This window comes from Natator depressus, chromosome 4 (genome assembly GCF_965152275.1).
Source record: "Natator depressus isolate rNatDep1 chromosome 4, rNatDep2.hap1, whole genome shotgun sequence".
NCBI lineage: Eukaryota > Metazoa > Chordata > Testudines > Cheloniidae > Natator > Natator depressus.
This window is the reverse complement of record NC_134237.1, coordinates 1,934,452-1,954,405: the sequence shown is the minus strand read 5'-3', so window position 1 is coordinate 1,954,405 and position 19,954 is coordinate 1,934,452. Positions and strand designations below refer to the sequence as shown.

Below are 19,954 nucleotides of genomic sequence, written 5' to 3'. Positions count from 1 at the left end.
ATAACATCCCAAGAATTTCAGGGACATAAACTTTGAAGAATTGTTTTGTACTTATAAGGGACTAAAGAAGAGAAAGTATAGGTTACTCTTGTATATCTTTTTGAAGTTTGTAACAAGATGGATGGCTCAGGTTATTGCTTCTAAATTAAGAGCTTTACATTTGTTGTTTACACTTCAAAGACTAATGAACTGTGAAAACAAAATAGATAATTCTCCAAGTATATGTCTCATACAAAACTAAATAACTAGTTTAAAATCCAGAAATTAAAATCTAGCAAGCAGTAAGTGCAGATGTTTTTCCTAAAACATGTGAGTGGTATTACTTCAAACAGTATCAGTGCTAGCTCTGTCCTCAGGGAGACATACAGATTTACTGCTTAGTGTCCAGAGCAAGTATTGTTTCTGAAATGAAATATTGGAACTATATTAAAAACCTACTCCAGACTACTCAAAGTAATGTAATAGTCCTAAATCTGAATTAATTCCTGAAAACACGTACTGTATGTGAATGTACAGTATTTTCTGACATTTTATCACAGAAAGTGGTAACAATTTGCAGTTTGGCTGGATGATAGAGGAAGTATCTTAAATAACACCTCTAATACTGTATATTTTAACTGTTGACACTGAATTATGGGTCTTACGGCTAAACAAAGGATATTACATGACTTGCAACTCTCATTAGATGTTGGTGAATATCTGTTTCTATGTAGGATATTACTGTCTTTGAATTATCTTTTGAATTGTGTGGGGGGAAAAAAATAAAAACAAAACAAAAACTCCTGAAATTAAACCCTTTCTCAAATTCCCAGCTCTAACTCCGAGGGAAGATGAGAATAACATCACCCTTTTCTATAGGTGTACTTGTTCCTTCAAATGAAGAAAAGTACACAAAATTCGCTGCTGAATTCAAAGCTTTTAAGGTAGTTAAACTTCTTATAAGTGAATAAAAGTGGGACAATTGCACTCAGTTAAAATGGTGTTCTTATTAATTAGGTGAGGTAAAAGATATGATTTTAATTATTGGGCAGAGTTTAAGTAGCAAAATGTTTTGCCATTTAAAATGTAGAGTTTGCAAAAGAATTGAACATTGTGGGAGGAAACTATACAAACTGTACACAGTTTGCTACAGGGTGGATTTGATTTAAATCAAATTGATTTAAATCACTAGTCAGGAAGACTCGATTTAATCATAGATTTCTACATAAGTACATTCTTGACCAGCCTGCTTCCTTTCATCATCTTCAATGCAGCGTCTTCCTGAGAGGGAACACTTCTCAAGATGTTGTTTCATTTAGGTAGCCAGGCCTTGCATTTCTTTGTTGCACTGTTTGCATTTTGCACGCATGCCTGTCTGACCCACAGGTAGAGGAACTTCATTAAAATATTCCCAAACTGGGTCTCTCTTACAGCTTGCTGCCGTTATAGGTTTTCCCTTCTAGTGAGACAATGGTATGGTAGATCTCAAATCAGTGAAGGCCACTCTCAGACCTCAAGACTTCTGCAATATGCTGCTCAAACAGTTTCACTTTTGTTTCTACTGCCTGTCCCTCCCTTCTCACATTTATCTCCAGACTTCTTCTCCTTGTCCAGCTCTGTTCCGCCCCCAACAATCATCTATTCATTGATCTTTTTGAAACTTTGCACTTTTAGAGAGAGGTAAGGGATTGACTCTGTGTACACACATTTGCAGAGGGACAATAGGGTTGAGGTCTGTTATTTCTCACCTCTATATATTATTTATTTTTTTAAAAACATTTTTGCTGTTAACAAGCATGTTATCGCTGGAGAGACAAAGCCACAGTTTGAGAACTGCAAAACTATGCATCTCTGATGGTACTTTCTAGACTGAGCACTGAGTCCCTAAATTAACCTAAATAATCTATACAGAAGCCCCTGGAGCCCCATAAGATTGGGTCCCTAATCCATGAACTACTATTGGAACTCATTTACAAAACTTTTCTTAAACATGACATGAATATATTGTCTCATATTATAGAATTAGAATTTATAATCCCTATTCCATGATGAGATATCTTTGAGCTATAATGTATCTTAATTAAAACTATCTTTAGATGGGTTTTTTCCTCAAAAAGCATTTTATCAAAAAAATCTGATTTAAATTTAAAAAATCAGATTTTTTTATTTTTTAAAAAAAATCATTGATTTTTATCCACCCTGGTTTGCTATATATTCATGGTTATGTACATAAGCATGGTGCACCAAGACACCTGCAATCTTTGGACACAGAGCCAGAGAAAGACAGCCCTCCTACAAATGGAGCACAGTCCCTTTTTCTGCATGATGCACTGCACTTCCTCCCCCAATTTTTAAATGTTTGACTTTTTGGAATCTGAATTAAAAATGTTGGCATGTGTTTTAAAAAATGAACATGCATTTCTGCATGCATTCAGGTTTTATGTATGTATGAAATTTCCCAGCCTGCATATTTGCACTGAGCATTGTGTACACAACTGCACATGCATTTCTAAAAAATTGGGCCATTATTTAGTTAGCACCACTATGAAAGGGTGATCTGTAGCTGTCTGGATCTCTCCCCCTCCCCCCACCTGATCTGGATTGTCATGCACAAATACATCCACTTGGGATGGCTAGTAACAGCTGTGGGAAGTCAGTTGCGCCAGTTCAACCTGTCAATTTAAAAATAAAGTGTATAACAGCATTGCTATTATCAAGTGCTGAAAAATCCTGAGACAGGCCCCAAAAATCATGAGATTGGCTCGAATCATGATTTTAAGAATAATACATTTGAAGTTCCTTTTATTTGTCTACTGGCTTTTGAATCCCTATGGTTAATTTTTTCCAGTTTCTTGGAGATTCTGGTATAGTTACATGACTCCAGGGTCTAAGGCTTCAGAAAAACCCCAACACATCAGATATTGCAAGCCACACGATAAACTCATGGGTATTGGCAACACTAGGACAGAAGCGTCAGTAGAAATATGGAGTATAGCTAGCCAGGAATTTGTTTTCGGGTAAAAAAAAAAAAAAATTTTTTTTTTTGACAAAAATGAAAAGAACGCATTTGTCTCCTTTTCTACAATTTATTTGAGTTTTTGTTGAAAAACCAGAAAACACAAAAAATGTGGCCACTCTGACAAAATGTTTGGTTTTACAGAAAATTTTCACCTGACTGGCCAAATTTTTCATTTTCAAAATTTTGTTGTTTTTAATGAAAACCCCCCAAATGTTTCAAACAGACATCTCCTTCAAAAATTACTAGTTCGGTTGGGGGGGGGGGGGGAGAGAAAGCTGTTAAAAGAAACAAACCAACAAACATTTTGAACAAAAAATGTCAACCCGTCCTAGCTAGAAGTGCTAGCCAAGGAGCATTGTTCTGGAGCTGGCTAGAGAGCCAAGGTCCTCAGGCTATGTAGGGAGGCTGGTGGTGTTGATATCCTATGCTGTGTATTGTTTTGGTTTTGTTCATTTTCTCCATACTGTTGTGGGTGCGAAGGACACCTTATCCCCTCCGCCCCACACTCCCGCCCAATAAAAATCCCACAGCTACCCCAACAATAAAAATATGGACAACCTCTTAGTACATCTGTTACAACCAAAGATCTTTGCAGTGATGTTAAGATAGATGCAGGAAGCAGACCTGTTGAAAGTCTCTGGGTAAGGATAAAAGAGGTAAAAAAAAAAAAAAACAAGGGTGATGTCGTGGTAGGTGTCTACTATAGACCACCTAACCAGGAAGAAAAGATGAAGCTTTTTTAAAAAACTAGTAAAATCATCCGTAACACAGAACTTGGCAGTGGTGGGGGACTTCAACTACCCAAACATCTGTTGGGAAAATAATACAGCAGGGCACAGATTATCCAACAAGTTCTTGGAATACATTGGAAACAACATTTTTTTTAAATAACAGAAGATGGAGAAAGTGAGTAGGGGAGAGGCTATTTTAGATTTGATTTTGACAAATAGAGGGAAACTAGTTGAGAATTTGAAGGTGGAAGGCAGCTTGGGTGAAAGTGATTATGAAATGATGGAGTTCATGATTCTAAGGAATGGTAGGAGGGAAAAGAGCAGAATAAAGATAATGGATTTCAAGAAGGCAGACTTTAGCAAACTCAGAGAATTGATACATAAGAACCTATGGGAAGCAAGTCTGAGGGAGAAAGAGTTCAGGCGAGTTGGCAGTTTTTTAAAGAGACGTTAGTAAGGGCTCAAGAGCAAAGTATATCAATGCATAGGAAAGATAGGAAGTGTGGTAAGAGACTCCCCTGGCTTAAACAGAGATCTTCAATGACCTGAAACTCAAAAAAGGGTCATACAAAAAGTGGAAACTAGGTCAAATTACTTCCCAAAGAGTGAATATAAAATAAACACAAGCACGTAGGGACAAAATTAGAAAGGCCAAGGCAAAAAACAAGATTAAACTAGCTAGGGGCATAAAGGGCAACAAGAAAACATTTTACAAATACATTAGAAGCAAGAGGAAGACCAAGGCTTTTGATACTGTCTCACATGACCTTCTCATAAACAAATTAGAGAAATATAACCCTGACGAACGTACTATAAAGTGGGATCACAACTGGTTGGAAAACCATACTCAAGAGACTAGTTATCAATGGTTTGCAATTAAGCTGGAAAGAGACACTGAATGAAGTCCAGCAGGGATCTGTCCTTGATCTGATAGTCAGTTTCTTTATAAATGATTTGGATAATGGCATAGAAAGTACACTTACAAAGTTTGCAGACAAAAGTATGAACGCAAAGCACAACGCTTCTGAAGGGCTAATTAATTGGACAAATACAAAATGGGAAACAACTGCTTAGGAAGGAGTACTGCAGAAAAGGATCTGGGGGGTTATAGTTGATCACAAACTAAATATGAGTCATCAATGTAATACTGTTGCAAAAAGAGTGAACATCATTCTGGGATGTATTAGCAGGAGTGTTGTAAGCAAGATATGAGAAGTAACTCTTCTGCTCTACTCCACATTGGTAAGCCCTCAACCGAAGTAGTTGTGTCCAGTTCTGGGTACCACACTTTGGGAAAGATGTGGACAAACTGGAGAAAGGCCAGAGGAGAGCCAAAAATATTATTAAAGGTCTAGAAAACAGTGACCTACAAGGAAAGATTGAAAAAAATAATTGGAGTTTAGTCTGGAGAAGAGAGGACTGAGCGGGGACACAAGTATGTAAAAGGTTGTTGTAAAGAGGAGGATGATAAATGATTCTCCTTAACCCTTGAGGACAGGACAAGAAATAATGAACTTAAATTTGCAGCGAGGGAGGTTTAGGTTGGACATTAGGAAAAACTTCCTAATTTTAAGGATAGTTAAGCACTGGAATAAATTGCTTAGGGAGGTTGTGGAGTCTCTGTCATTGGAGGTTTTTTAGAACGGGGTGGGCAAACTACAGCCCGCAGGATTGCTACCCCTGTGGCACCTTGGGCCCCATGCCACTCCCGGAAGCGGCCAGCACCATGTCCCAGGGATGATATAGAAGATAATACTTAGTCTTGCCTCAGTGCAAGGGACTGGACTATAGATGACCTATTGAGGTCTCTTCCAGTCCTACATTTCTATGATTGATAGGTGCATACAAGACACCAATTCCTCTTTTTAGCCATTTACAGTCTAAATAGGGATGCACAAATGACAAGAGATCATGCTTGGTGAGGGGAAGATGAGGAGAGAGAACAAGGAGTAGATATTCCAGAGGAATATGTATTTGCTTATGGGCAGAAGATCCTGAATTATGCACTATTTTGTCAGTTGGGATTGGATTTTTTTTCAGTGAATCACTTGTAATTAGTGAAAATAACTTGTATGGTGGATCATCCTAAACTGTTCAGAAGAATCCTCCTTTAAGGAGTAATTTGAGTGAAGGAAATATGATCAAATGGAAACAAAGTTTGAAACTATTCCAAACTTAACGTGCATCACGGAAGAAGATATAGCTGTGTGAAGAACAAACAAAGGGAGTAGCCAAGTGTCTGGTTTATACTGAGTGAAGGCAATGAGTGGAAAGAGATAAGATCAGAAATGTAAGCAGAAGCAGAATATTTTTAGAGCCTTTAAAGCAAGGATGAGAAACATGAGGGGAAGGTGTCTTTTGGCAGCAGCATTTGTATGGGCTGAGGCCTTCCATGAGAACTGACCCAAGGTGCAGAGAAGAGTGTTGACATGATGATTTGAAGTAAGGTTAGATTTTTAGAGCTGTAGAGGAAGTAGTAATAGGGTGGATTGGGGGTGGGGGTATATGCTGGTGTTTGGGGATTGTGGGGATAGTGACATTATGAACAATTAAAAAAAAAAAAAGGAGTGGGGGGGGAAGAGTTAAGGGAGGTGGGAGAAGAGATCAATTCTGGTGATGCTGGGTTTGCACTGGCAGCAGGACATTCAGGATTGAGATGTTTTGGAATCAGAGCTACAAGACAGAATTTTTAAAAAACCTGAAGTACAATGAAGAGCTTTATAGTTACCAAATTATACTAGCATCTCTCATAACACTTTCATTGCTAACTCAAGGAGCAGCTACTTGAAGAGGGAAGTAGATGCTTTAATTTCCCTTTGGTTGCCATAAAGTTGACTGCTATCTCTCTTTAAAAATATGGGAGAAGTTGCAGTCTCCCAAAATCTTTTCTCATGGATTCCCAGAGTCACGCATGCAGACCTGGTGGCAGTAATTTGACTCTCTGTAACTTAATTTTTTTAAATTTAAGAACTATAGCCAAGATGTCCAAAGATAGGATCTTAAAGTTAGGCTTCTGAGTTTATGCGAAACTTCCTAAATAAGTTACCAGACTTTCAAAAGTGCTGAAGTCAGTGGGAGCTGCATAGGGTTGCCAACCCTCCCAGTTTCTCCGGGAGTCTCCTGGAATCTGGCTCTATCTCCCGGAGGCTACAGAAGCCAATCCGGGAGATTTTAGGCTGCTAAAAGTCTGGCGGTGCAGTGAGGCTAAGGCAGGCTCCTTGCCTGTCCTGGCCCCCCGCCGCTTCCGGAAGCGGCCAGCACATCCCTGCTCCCTTGCGGCCCCAGGGTGCGGGGGCAGGAGAACTCCCGTTGGCTGGGAACTGCGGCCAATGGGCGCTGCGGAGTCAGGGCGGGGCAGCACGCAGGCCACTTCCGGGAGTGGCATGGGGCCAGGGTAGGCAGAGAGACTGCCTTATCCCCACTGCGCCGACAACCAGGAGCCCCCCGAGGTAAGTGCCACCCAGCTGGAGCCCACATCCCTCACCCCTCCTGCACCCTAACCTCCTGCCCCAGGCTCAGCCTGGAGCCCCCTACTAAACTCCAAACCCCTCGGCCCCAGCCCACACCTCAACCCCCTGTCCCAGCCTGGTGCAAGTGAGTGAGGGTGGGGGAGAGCAAGCGACAGAGGCAACGGGGATGAAGTGAGTGGGGTGGTGCCTCGGAGATGGCGTAGGGCGGGGGCGGGGCGAGGGTGTTTGGGTTTGTGTGATTAGACAGTTGGCAACCCTAAGCTGCAGGGTGTTCAGCATTTTGAAAATCAGATTGGTGACTTGGCTCCTGTGTTTCGAACCCTTTGCCTTTTATTAAACGACTCTCATCCTTTTTTATGCATCGGTTTTGGTGTTCATTAACTTTCGCTGCTCCTCTCATTTTGTGGGCTGCATAAATTACAAACCGCCTATGTACTCTGCCTCCGTCTTACTTTCTGTTGTTTCTCTTTGCAGTCCACTCCTTTGCATCTAGCAGCAGGCTATAACAGAGTTCGAATAGTCCAGCTTTTGCTTCAGCATGGTGCTGATGTTCATGCAAAGGACAAGGGGTATGTATATTGGTTTTTAATTCATTCTCTGGTTTCACTAGTTAGTTACATTTTAAGAATTATTTTTATCATTGTTCTGTTGTATGTTGTAATTCAGTCTGTATCTGAAAATGAGTTAATCTAAAATTGGAGGTGAGAATTGGGGCACAGTTGTTTCCAGAATCAAAATTTGTTTTTGTGGTAAATAATCTTTTGTAAAAGCCCAAGTGAGGATTGAAGTGGGATGGTGTGCTCCTTAGTTATGTAGATCTTCTATTTTATGGATTATTCCTTCATTAAATAAGTGCATTTTGAAATCTATATTGCTTGGTTCTTTAAGGGTCCGCTGTGTTGTTGGAAATTCTGTGCACAATTTTGAGTGTTGATGGACTTCTGGTATTATTTTGGCAATAAAAAATGAATGCAAGGTGTGACAGACAAGAGGCATATTCAGTTACACTTTTCTGTGACCTGATTATCTTGTCAGGTATATGCATGTCAGCTCCATGAGATTTGCACGTGCACAACTGATGAGATAAACAAGCACCTAGTTTCACAGCTATTACCAGCAGTAAACATCATAGGAAGAGAAGACAGCAGAGCAGTCTTTTCTAAGGTGAATTAACATATTTCATAGATTACTCAGGTAGTTAAGTCCAAAGCTGACTGCAAAGAGTTACAAAGGGATCTCAGAAAAACTGGGTGAGTGGGCAAGAAAATGGCAGATGAAATTCAGTGTTGATAAGTGCAAAGTAATGCACAGTAGAAAACAAAATCCCGACTATATATACACTACGGTGGGATCTAAATTAGCTGTTACCACTGAAGAAAGAGATCTTGGAGTCATTCTGGATAGTTCTGTGAAAACATCTGTCAAATGTGCACCATCAGTCAAAAAGGCTAACAAAATGTTAGGAACCATGGGGAAAGGGAAAGAAAATAAGAAAAGAAAACATAATATTGTCTCTATATAAATCCATGGTTCACCCACACCTTGAATACTGCATGCAGTTCTGGTTACGCCTTCTCAAATAAGATATAGTAGAGTTGGAAAAAGTACGGCGAAGGGCAACAAAAATAATTGTGGGTATGGAAAAGCTTCTGTATAAGGAGAGATTAAGAAGACTGGGGCTTCTTCATCTTAGAAAAGATGGCTGAGTCCTATGATAGAGGTCTGTAATAACACTAATGGGGTGGAGAAAATGAATTAGGGAAGTGTTAACTTACACCTTCATGCAACACAAGAACTACGAGTCACTCAATGAAGTTAATAGACAGCAGATTTAAAACAAACAGACGGAAGTACTGCTTCACACAACACACAGTCAATCTTTAGAACTCGTTTCCGGGAGTGTTGTGAAGGCCAATAGTATAAAACAGGGGTCAGCAACTTTCAGAAGCGGTGTGCCAAGTCTTCATTTATTCACTTTAATGTAAGGGTTTCGCATGCCAGTCATACATTTTAACGTTTTTTTAGAGGGTCTCTCTCTCTAAGTCTGTATATTTTATAACTAAACTATTGTCGTATGTAAAGTAAACAAGGTTTTCAAAATGTTTAAGAAGTGTCATTTAAAATTACATTAAAATGCTGATCTTACGCCGCCGGCCCGCTCAGCCCGTTGTCAGCCTGGGGTTCTGTTCACCTAGGCCAGCAGCAGGCTGATGGGGGCCTGCAGCCGGGACCACGGCTGGCAAGGGGTGGGCAGCCAGAACCCCAGACTGGCAGTGGGCTGAGCGGGGCCGGCGGCCGGGACCCTGGAGGGCAAGGGGCCGGCAGCCAGAACCCCAGACCGCCAGCGGGCTGAGAGGGGCCGGTGGCCGGGACCCCAGACCGGCAGTGGGCTGAGTCACTCAGCCCGCTGCCAGCCTGGGGTTCCGTCCACCGGCTCCTGCCAGCCAGGGTCCCGGCTGCCGGCTCCGCTCAGCCCACTGCCGGTCTGGGATGCCGGCCCTGCCCACATGGAGTGAGTACCTACCTTCTCCCTGGCTCTAGCCCATTCTCTTCCTCTCTCTCTGCACTGAGCTGAGGGTGGGAGTGCACTTCGGACAGGGCTGGGGGTGAAGGAGCAGGCTGGGGGTTGTGGTGCAAGGTTTGGCCAGGAGCTAGAATGCGGGAGCGGGCTCAGGGTTGGGGCAGGAGGTTTGGATGTGGAGTGCTTACCTGGGCAGCTTCCATTTGGTGCGAGGGGTGCAGGTGGGAATGTGGGGGGTGGTGCAGGAGCTCCCGTTTGGTGCTCAGGGTGGGGGTGGGAATGGGAATTTGGGGGGTGCAAGAGTCAGGGCATGGGGTGTGGGGGGGCTGGGTATGTGTGGGGGGTGCAGGAGTCAGGGCTGGGGGCATGTGAGGAGGGTGCAGGAGTCAGGGCAGAGGGCTGGGGGAATGAGAGAGGGTGCAGGAGTCAGGGCATGGGGTGTGAGGGGGCTGGGTATGTGTGGGGGTGCAGGGGTCAGGGCAGAGGGCTGGTAGTGTGTGTGGGGGGGTGCAGGGATCAGGGCTGGGGTGTGGGGGGGGGTGTAGGGGTCAGGGCAGAGGGCTGGGGTGTGGGCTAGGGTTGTGTGGCCCCCTGCCCAGAGCAGCTATAACGAACTTGCTTTGGCCTCGAGTATTTCTGTTATTAATAGTCACGTCCTGCCCCCTGACTGACCCCTCAGAATGCCCGACCCATCCAAACCCCCCCCGCTCCTCGTCCCCTGACTACCCCCTCCAGAGACCCTCCTCCCCTAACCACCCCTCCCAAGACCCCACCCCCTATCTAAGCCCCCCTGCTCCTTGTCTCCTGACCGCCCCCTCCAGAGACCCCACCCCTTCCCTAATCACCCCCAGGACCCCACCCTCTACCCAATCCCCCTGCTCCCTGTCCCCTAACTGCCCCGACCCCTATCCACACCCCCGCCCCCTGACAGGCCCCCCGGGACTCCCACGCCCTATCCAACGCCCCCATCCCCTGACCGCCCTGCCCCCAGAACCTCCGAACCATTCAACCCCCCCCTGTCCCCTGACCGCCCCCCGAGACCCTCTGCCCCTTATCCAACCCCTCGGCCCCGGCCCGGCACCCTTAACATGCCGCTCAGAGCAGCATGTCAGAGCCTGACGCGCTGATCCGCCGGAGTGCAAAGCCCCGCACCCCAGAGCGCTGCTTTCCGCATTATATCCAAATTCGTGTTATATCGGGTCGCGTTATATCAGGGTAGAGGTGTAATTATGAATGCAGTGAGTGCTATTTCTTAACATTAATGTATGGTAGATTAAACACGTATGTTACATTACTCAAAAATGTTTTTTATGCTATTCTTAACCAGCGCATTATTCTGGAAATAAATGTAAATGTATTTGGTTAAGATTCCATTTGATTTTGAAATCTGCTAATATTACAGCCTGAAAATACTTCAAAAGTCTTTGAAAATGCTTCCTAGATATGTAATTTTGTTTTGTTTTATTTAATCTAGCGGACTTGTACCTCTTCATAATGCATGTTCATATGGACATTACGAAGTCACAGAATTGTTACTTAAGGTAAGTGGAGAAATGGAAGAAAACATAAGCATTGCAATATTGCAAAATTATGGAGAGAGATAGTTACATCATACAATAGTTAAGACTGTAGCCTTATTTCTGTTTTTTTTTGTTTTTGTTTTTTAAAAATCCTGATTTTCACACCTGTCATATGTTATTTCAGTTGTGTGGGGCTTTAGGGCTTTAGACATACACCTGTACCACTGAATTAAGTATGTGTTTTTTCCGCATAATCTCTGCAGACAAGCATTAGAATTTAGTTAACTGGAATTTTTTTGAAACACAGGTGTCTCAATAAAAATTAAGTTCATTGCAAAGTTCAGATTTTGGTAGATGAAGATAAATCAATTATTTTTCATTTCATTTGAAAATAACTTAATGAGTGTTAAAGTTATAAAAATGAAAACCTTGTGATCTTTGTCATGGTTATCTCTTATTACTAACATAAAAATTTCTTTCCCACTCCTAGCATGGAGCCTGTGTTAATGCTATGGATCTCTGGCAGTTTACCCCCTTACATGAAGCTGCTTCCAAGAATCGTGTAGAAGTCTGCTCTTTGTTGCTTAGTCATGGTGCAGATCCAACACTGGTCAACTGCCATGGCAAGAGTGCTGTCGATATGGCTCCAACACCTGAGCTAAGGGAGAGACTGACTTGTATGTATTTCAACCGTGAAATAATTATTAATATAAACTGACTCACCTTTCAACCCAGTTCCTTGTTAGTAATGGGAAATGCAAAACAACAGGATATAGAGGTGTCCATTTCTCACTTCTAAACTTGTAGAGATCTATACATGTTCTCCTTCATGAAATTGCCTTTATTCATAGCGTTTAGGGCCAGAATGGACCGTTAGATCTTGTCTGACCTTCTGCACAACACAGGCCAGGGAATTTCACTTAGTTACCCCTGTAGTAATCCCTATAACCAGAGGCAGATTAAGGTTTCCTGGGGCCCTGGGCCAGAGCAAGGCCCCTTCCGCCTGAGGCCCTGCCCCCATTCTGCCCCTTCCACCTGCAGCCCCACCTCTTTCTGCCCCTTCCCCAAGGCCCACCCCTGTTCCACCCAAGGTCCCCACATTCTCCCCCTCCACTGCAGCCCTGCAACCCCTTTCCCTCCTTTCTCCCCCTCCCTCCCCTCTGCGCCCACGAGACCGGAGAAGCTCTGTCCCTGCACCATGGCCCTGGGGTGCAACAAGGAATGAGAGCTCCTCCAGTCCCTGGCCGCAGCGGGGGTCTGGGTGACCAGGGTCAGGGCACTGGAGCTTCTCCCCCTTTGCCTCCTCCCCGCCCCCCCCGGGCTTCTGCCAAAAGCAGGGTTCTGCTGAGGGAGGAGGGGGCGGGGGAGGGGGCTTCCCCTGTGTCGCCTCTTCTGCTTGGGGGAGGGGAGGCTTCCCACGGCTTCTGCTGGGGACAAGGTCGCCGCTGGTTAGGGCTTTCCCTGTCCTGTGGCTTCTGATGGGGATGGGGCCTCTGGGTGGGGAGGGGCTTCCCCCATCCCACAGCTTCTGATGGGGATTGGGTCGGGCTGGGGCTGCTGGAAGGAATGGGGAGCTTCCCCCATCCCACGGCTTCTGCCAGGGCTGCGGGTGTTGGGGGGGATTCCCCCACCCACCCAGAGCTGCTGCCAGGGCATGGAGTTGGGGCCTGCGGTTTCTCCCACCCTGCCGGCCTGGTGGCTGGAGCTCCAGGCTTCTGCTGCCCTGCGGGGGATTTTTCCCGGACCCCGCCCCACAGTTGGCCAGGCCCCTAGGGGGCTAATCCGCCACTGCCTATCACTTGGGTTTGACTAAAGCATATCTTCCAGAAAGCCATCCAATCTTGATCTAAAGACTTCAAGAGATAGAGAATCCACCACTTTCCTTGGTAGTCTGTTCCAATCACTCTCTCTGTTAAAAATGTGTGCTTTAATTCTGATCTGAATTTGGCTGGTGTGAATTTATAGCCACTGGTTTTTGTTATGCCTGCCCCCGGTAGATTAAAAGGCCCTTTGGTACCCAGTATTTTCTTCCCATGAAGATACTTCTACGCTGTAGTTAAGTCTCCTCTGGATCTTCTCGTTGACAAGCTAAGCAACTGAGCTCTGTTCGTCTCTCGCACTAAGGCATTTTTTACAGCCCTTGAATCATTTGTGATTCATCTCTGCACCCTCTTCAGATTTTCAGCATCCTTTTTAAAATGTGGGTACCAGCACTAAACACAGTCTTCCAGTATCTGTCTCACCAGTTCCGTCTACAGAGGTAAAATCACTTCCTCACTCCTACTCACTGTTTATACATCCAAGAATCGCACTGGTCCTCTTTGCCACAGTATTGCAGTGGAAGCTTATCTTGCATTGCTTCTCTACTATGACCCCAAAATGCTTTTCATTAGAGCTGTCAAGTGATTAACAAAATTAATTGCGCTTAATCGTGAGATTAAAAAATAATTGCAATTAATTGCAATTTTCATCTCACTGTTAAACAATAATAGAATACTGTTTGTTTAAATATTTGTTGATGTTTTCTACATTTTCAAATATATTGATTTCAATTACAACACAATACAAAGTGTACAGTGCTCACTTTATATTTTTTATTACAAATATTTGCACTGTAAAAAGATAAACAAAAAAGTAGTATTTTTCTATTCACCTCATACGAGTACTGTAGTGCTCTTTATCGTGAAAGTGCGACTTCAAATGTAGAATTTTTTTTTACATAACTACACTCAAAAATAAAACAGGGTAAAACTTTACAGTCTACGGATTCACTCAGTCCTACTTCTTGTTCAGCCAATCGCCAAGACAAATAAGTTTGTTTACATTTACAGGAGATAATGCTGCCTGCTTCTAATTTACAAGGCCACTTGAAAATGAGAACAGGTGTTTGCATGGCACTGTTGTAGCTGGCATTGCAAGGTATTTATGTGCCAGATATGCTCAATATTTGTACGACCCTTCATGCTTCGACCACCATTCCAGAGGACATGCTTCCATGCTGATGACGGGTTCTGTTCAGTAACGATCCAAAGCAGTGCAGACTGATGCATGTTCATTTCCATCAGCTGAGTCAGATGCCACCAAGAGAAGATTGATTTTCTTTTTAGGTGGTTCGGGTTCTGTAGTTTCCAAATCAGAGTGTTGCTCTTGTAAGACTTCTGACGGCATGTCCCACACCTCATCCCTCTCAGATTTTGGAAAGCACTTCAGATTCTTATCCGTTGGGTCCAATGCTGTAGCTCTCTTTAGAAATCTCATCCTGGTACCACCTTCGTGTTTGGTCAAATATGCAATGAAGGCATTCTTAAATCGAACAATATATGATGGGTCATCATCCGAGCCTGCCATAACATGAAATATATGGCAGAATGTGGGTAAAAGCAGGAGACGTATAATTGTCCCCCAAGGAGTTCAGTCACAAATTTAATTAACACATTTGTTTAACAAGAGTCATCAGCATGGAAGCATGTCCCCTGGAATGGTGGTCAAAGCATGAAACTTCTGTCACCTGCTACTCAGTACTCTGACACACCCCATTCTGACAGCTCCATTGGCACCGCCATTTGTGGAAGTCTCCAATTCTGAGGATACAAATGTTTGGCGTGGCCTGCCACTCCTGTTTCAGAAGCACAACTACTGAAGGGTTCCGACGGCACCGTGACAGTTTCCCACTTTGTCTTACCCACAGAGGTAGTACCCAGCTCTTTGAGCACAGGCTCAACAGCAGCAGGATCAACTGGGTTGGTCATAGTGGAGCTCATGGCTTCAGTATTCACCTTGAGAGCGGTCCCATTCAACTTGGGAGGATTCCCCATCTTGCCCCGACAACCTTAGTCCGGTTAAACGTTCAGACATGGGGTTAGACGATGCACCGATTAGCCCGATTCTTATGGTACTGGCGGATCTGGAGAGATTCCCTTTGTCGACTCCAAATGTTGCCGTGTCATCAACACCTTTCTCCCCACCAGACTACTGACGGTTTCAAGAGCTCCTACGGAGGCTAGCCAATGCTCTTGAGATCCTACTAGAAGAGGTGCAGGACAGTCAACATCAGCTACTAGACATTCTGCACACATCAGTACTGGCAGCAGTGGCTCTACCAATCAATGAGGCCATTCTTTAACCAGACCGCACCATGTGGCATACCTTGGCCATATGCACACTGACCCCGAAGGGGGCCGAGAAAAGATGGGCCGAGAGAAGATACTATGTCCCCCCTAAGGGGGCAGAATTTCTATTTTCACACCCTCCACCTAACTCCTTGGTGATACAGGCTGTGTCGGAGTAGATGAAACAACACCAGTGCTCCACCCTGGCAGACAGGGAGGGTAAGGCACTGAACCTTATGAGTCAAAGGTCTTCTCTGCTGGACTACAGTTTTGGATCTCTAACTACTTGGCACTGATGGCCAAGTATGACTTTATAAACTCTAGCCGGATGGAAGAATTTACAGACAAGTTACCCCAACAGGATCATAATAATTTCCAGGCAATTTTACAGGAAAGCAAATTGGTCACCATATCCATACTTCAAGCTGCAGTTGATTCAGCGGACATATCCTCATGTGTGTTAGCAATGGGAAGTGTCATGAAGAGGGAATCCTGGTTACAGTCCTCAGCTTTCCCTAGAGAGGTACAAAACACAATACAAGGACCTTCCATTTGACGAGTCAGACCTCTTGAACCAGAAAACTGATGATTACTTACACTCACTAGAAGTCTCTAGAGCCACTTTACAATCCGTGGGCATTTGGAACCAAAAAGAAAAATTTTATAGCCCACTGCAAAGCCGATGCTGTAGAACAGCCCATTTCTATCACCAATGAGCCTTTGAGCCTCCTCAGAAACACCGTAAGGTGCACAGAACCCATCCACCTGTTTGGGCAACACAGACCCCTGCACAACACACTCAGTTGTCGTGAAAATGGTATTATTTCTGAGTGCGGCTAGAGAGTTGTCAACCACTCTGTATACCAATGTTCCTACCATGAACCTCTTTTGGGCGTCATCTCAAACTCTTTCTACCAGCATGGGACAAGCAATAGGACAAAGGACATAGCAAAGGACAAGCGGACATCATTCGACGTAGCTACACCTCGAGTTTATGATATCTCCTCCATATCCCTTCCTGACCTCCCTGCTGAGATCACTCTAATGATAGTATTCTTACTAGGGCTGCCAATTAATCGCAGTTAACTCACGCGATTAACTCAAAAAAATTAATCGCAGTTAAAACAATAATTGTGATTAATCATCCTGTTAAACAATAGAATACCAATTGAAATTTATTAAATATTTTGGATGTTTTTCTACATTTTCACATATATTGTATTCTGTGTTGTAATCAAAATCAAAGTGTATATTATTTTTATTGTAAATATTTGCACTGTAAAAATGATAAAAGAAATTGTATTTTTTATACAAGACTGTAGTGCAATCTCTTTAATTGTGAAAGTGCAGCTTACAAATTTTTTTTTACATAACTGCACTCAAAAACAAAACAATGTAAAACTTCTGAGCCTACAAGTCCTCTCAGTCCTACTTCTTGTTCAGCCAATCGCTAAGACAAACAAGTTTGTTTACATTTACAGGAGATAATGCTGCCCTCTTGTTTACAATGTCACCAGAAAGTGAGAACAGGCATTTGCATGGCACTTTTGTAGCTGGCATTGCAAGATATTTACATGCCGGATATGCTAAACATTTGTATGCCCCTTCATGCTTCGGTCACCATTCCAGAGGACATGCTTCTACACTGATGACGATCGATAAAAAAATATGCGTTAATTAAATTTGTGACTTAACTCCTTGGGGGAGAGGTTTTTTTGTACATAATTCTACATTTGTAAGTTCAGCTTTCATGATAAAGAGATTACACTACAGTACTTGTATTAGGTGAATTGAAAAATACTATTTCTTTTGTTTTTTACAGTGCAAATACTTGTAATAAAAATAAATATAAAATGAGCACTGTACACTTTGTATTCTGCGTTGTAATTGAAATCAATATATTTGAAAATATAGAAAACATCCCAAAATATTTAAATAAATGGTATTCTATTATTGTTTAACAGTGCAATTAATTACGATTAATTTTGTTAATCGCTTGACAGCCCTAAATCTTACCCTTGAGATGGACTCCCTCCTGCAGAGACTAGCAGTGGAAGCAGTCCCTGCACCCTTTCAGGACACAGGGTTCTATTCCAACTACTTCCTGGTACCCAAGAAGAAGGAGGATGGAGACCCATTTTGGATCTCCAGCTCCTCAACTGCTGAATTTGCAAGCGATCATTCCCTTGCTAGAAAAAGGTATGTGGTTTATGGCTCTTGATATGCAAGACGCCTACTTCCATATCGTTGTACACCTGACCCACGGGAGATTCCTGAGGTTCAAAATAGGACCTTGACACTTGGAACACAGGGTTCTCCCATTCAGACTTACTTCTGCTCCTTGAGTCTTCACAAAGATTTTCTCTGTGGTAGCGGCTCATCTCCAGTGTCAGGGAGTCCTTGTCTTCCCCTGTCTGGATGACTGGCCGCTAGCAGCGCGGTCCAGAGAGGAAGCTCAAGTATCAACATCTCAGCTTCTACTCCTCCCTAGGAATGAGCATTAATGTTGAAAAATCGACTTTGCACCTTATTCAGTCCCTGGAATTCATAGGAGCTCGCATCGATGTGGCTTCTTCACAAGTTATCTGCCACAGGACAGATTCCACAGCCTACTGGACCAAATAGTAACCTCTAACCCTTTGGTTTCAGCCAGGACCTGCCTTTCCCTCCTAGGGCACATGGCAGCGTACACATATGTCATGCCATTTGCCTAGCTGCATCTTTGCTGTCTACAGCTATGACTGCAAAGGATTTATTCTCTCATACACCAATTCATGGACACTATACTCATTGTCCTGCCGGAAGACATCTCCTCACTTTGGTGGTGGAGAGACCCGCTTCAAGTCTGCTCCAGATGCCCTTCCTCCTATCTTTGCTGAGCGTGACAGTCATAACGGACATGTCACTCGCAGGTGTTAGGATATAAATATTCAGGCCTGTCTGTAAAGTCCTATACTTTAAGAATTTAGGTATATGTTTATCATTTAGCTAGTTATAGAGGCATAAAAGAAAGACTTAAAATTACTGTTTTCTTGTGTAAAGGCCTTCTCTCACTGTGACAATCTAAGGCCCTGTTCTTAAGCTAAGACCTTTGGCTAAGCAGCAGACACTGCCATAAGCTGGGAAGCGTATGGTCACATCCTTACATTTCAAACTAGTCACACTGAAATAAGGTGCTATTGGGCTGTTAGGAATACAATCCTGTCCTGATAATGCCTATCACCTCCAGATAAAAATGTTTTTTTAAAAAAAAAACTTAGTTTGATAGCATCCTATCTGGCAAGAAATCACTTCTCAATAGTTGTGGTTATGAAACCACAGAACAAGGAGTAGTGGTTGACAGAACAAGGAGTAATGGTCTCAAGTTGCAGTGGGGGAGGTTTAGGTTGGATATTAGGAAAAACTTTTTCACTAGGAGGGTGTTGAAGCACTGGAATGGGTTACCTAGGGAGGTTTTTAAGGTCAGGCTTGACAAAGCCCTGTCTGGGATGATTTAGTTGGGGATTGGTCCTGCTTTGAGCAGGGGCTTGGACTAGATGACCTCCTGAGGTCCCTTCCAACCCTGATATTCTATGGTTCTATGAACCCTCAATTCTATATGTTTTATCTTTATGGCTCTCACTTTTCTATTGTTAATCTGTCTGGTTCTCTAATTGTTTCGGTCTGCTGTATAATTAATTTTGCTGGGTGTAAAACTAATTAAGGTGGTGGGATATAATTGGTTAGCTAATCATGTTAGGATTGGTTAGGTAAATTTCAGTAGAATGATTGGTTAAAGTATAGCTAAGAATATTAATATATAAACAGGGCAAACAGGAAGTAAATTGGGATTCGAAAATAAGGAAAAAAGGACTTGAATTTAAGCTTGCTGGAAGTTCATCCCAATAAACATCCAATTGTTTGCACCTTCGGACTTGGGATATTGTTGCTCTCTGTTCGCGCAAGAAGGAGGAGGGTGAGGGAATAAGCCCTCTAACAGCAGGTTGGGGCACTCACATGGAAGATCACATGACACAAGGCATCTGGATCATGCGATAGGTCAGGATGCACATAAATATACCAGAACTTCAGGCAGTGCACAAAGCATATCATGTGTTCTTACCAGCTATCCACTGCTGCCACATCCTCGTAACATCAGACACCACCACCACAATATACTACGTAAACAAACAAGGAGCAGCAGGATACGGACCCTGGACTTCAGGAAAGCAGACTTCGACTCCCCCAGGGAGCGGATGGGTAGGATTCCCTGCGGGACTAACATGAAGGGGAAAGGAGTCCAGGAGAGCTGGCTGTATTTCAAGGAATCCCTGTTGAGGTTACAGGGACAAACCATCCCGATGAGTCGAAAGAATAGTAAATATGGCAGGCGACCAGCTTGGCTTAATGGTGAAATCCTAGCGGATCTTAAACATAAAAAAGAAGCTTACAAGAAGTGGAAGGTTGGACATATGACCAGGGAAGAGTATAAAAATATTGCTCGGGCATGTAGGAATGAAATCAGGAGGGCCAAATCGCACCTGGAGCTGCAGCTAGCAAGAGATGTCAAGAGTAACAAGAAGGGTTTCTTCAGGTATGTTGGCAACAAGAAGAAAGCCAAGGAAA

General features: G+C 43.4%; 1 protein-coding gene across 1 annotated transcript in view; it reads left to right on the top strand.

Annotated features, from left to right (window-relative positions):
• Positions 1 to 19,954, top strand: part of TNKS (tankyrase) — a 278,738-nt gene that overhangs the window by 174,056 nt on the left and 84,728 nt on the right. Inside the window, exons 6-8 of the mRNA XM_074950255.1 lie at positions 7,674 to 7,768; positions 11,195 to 11,261; positions 11,731 to 11,917. Coding sequence (XP_074806356.1) covers positions 7,674 to 7,768; positions 11,195 to 11,261; positions 11,731 to 11,917 — 349 coding nt within the window. The remainder of the gene's footprint in view (positions 1 to 7,673; positions 7,769 to 11,194; positions 11,262 to 11,730; positions 11,918 to 19,954) is intronic.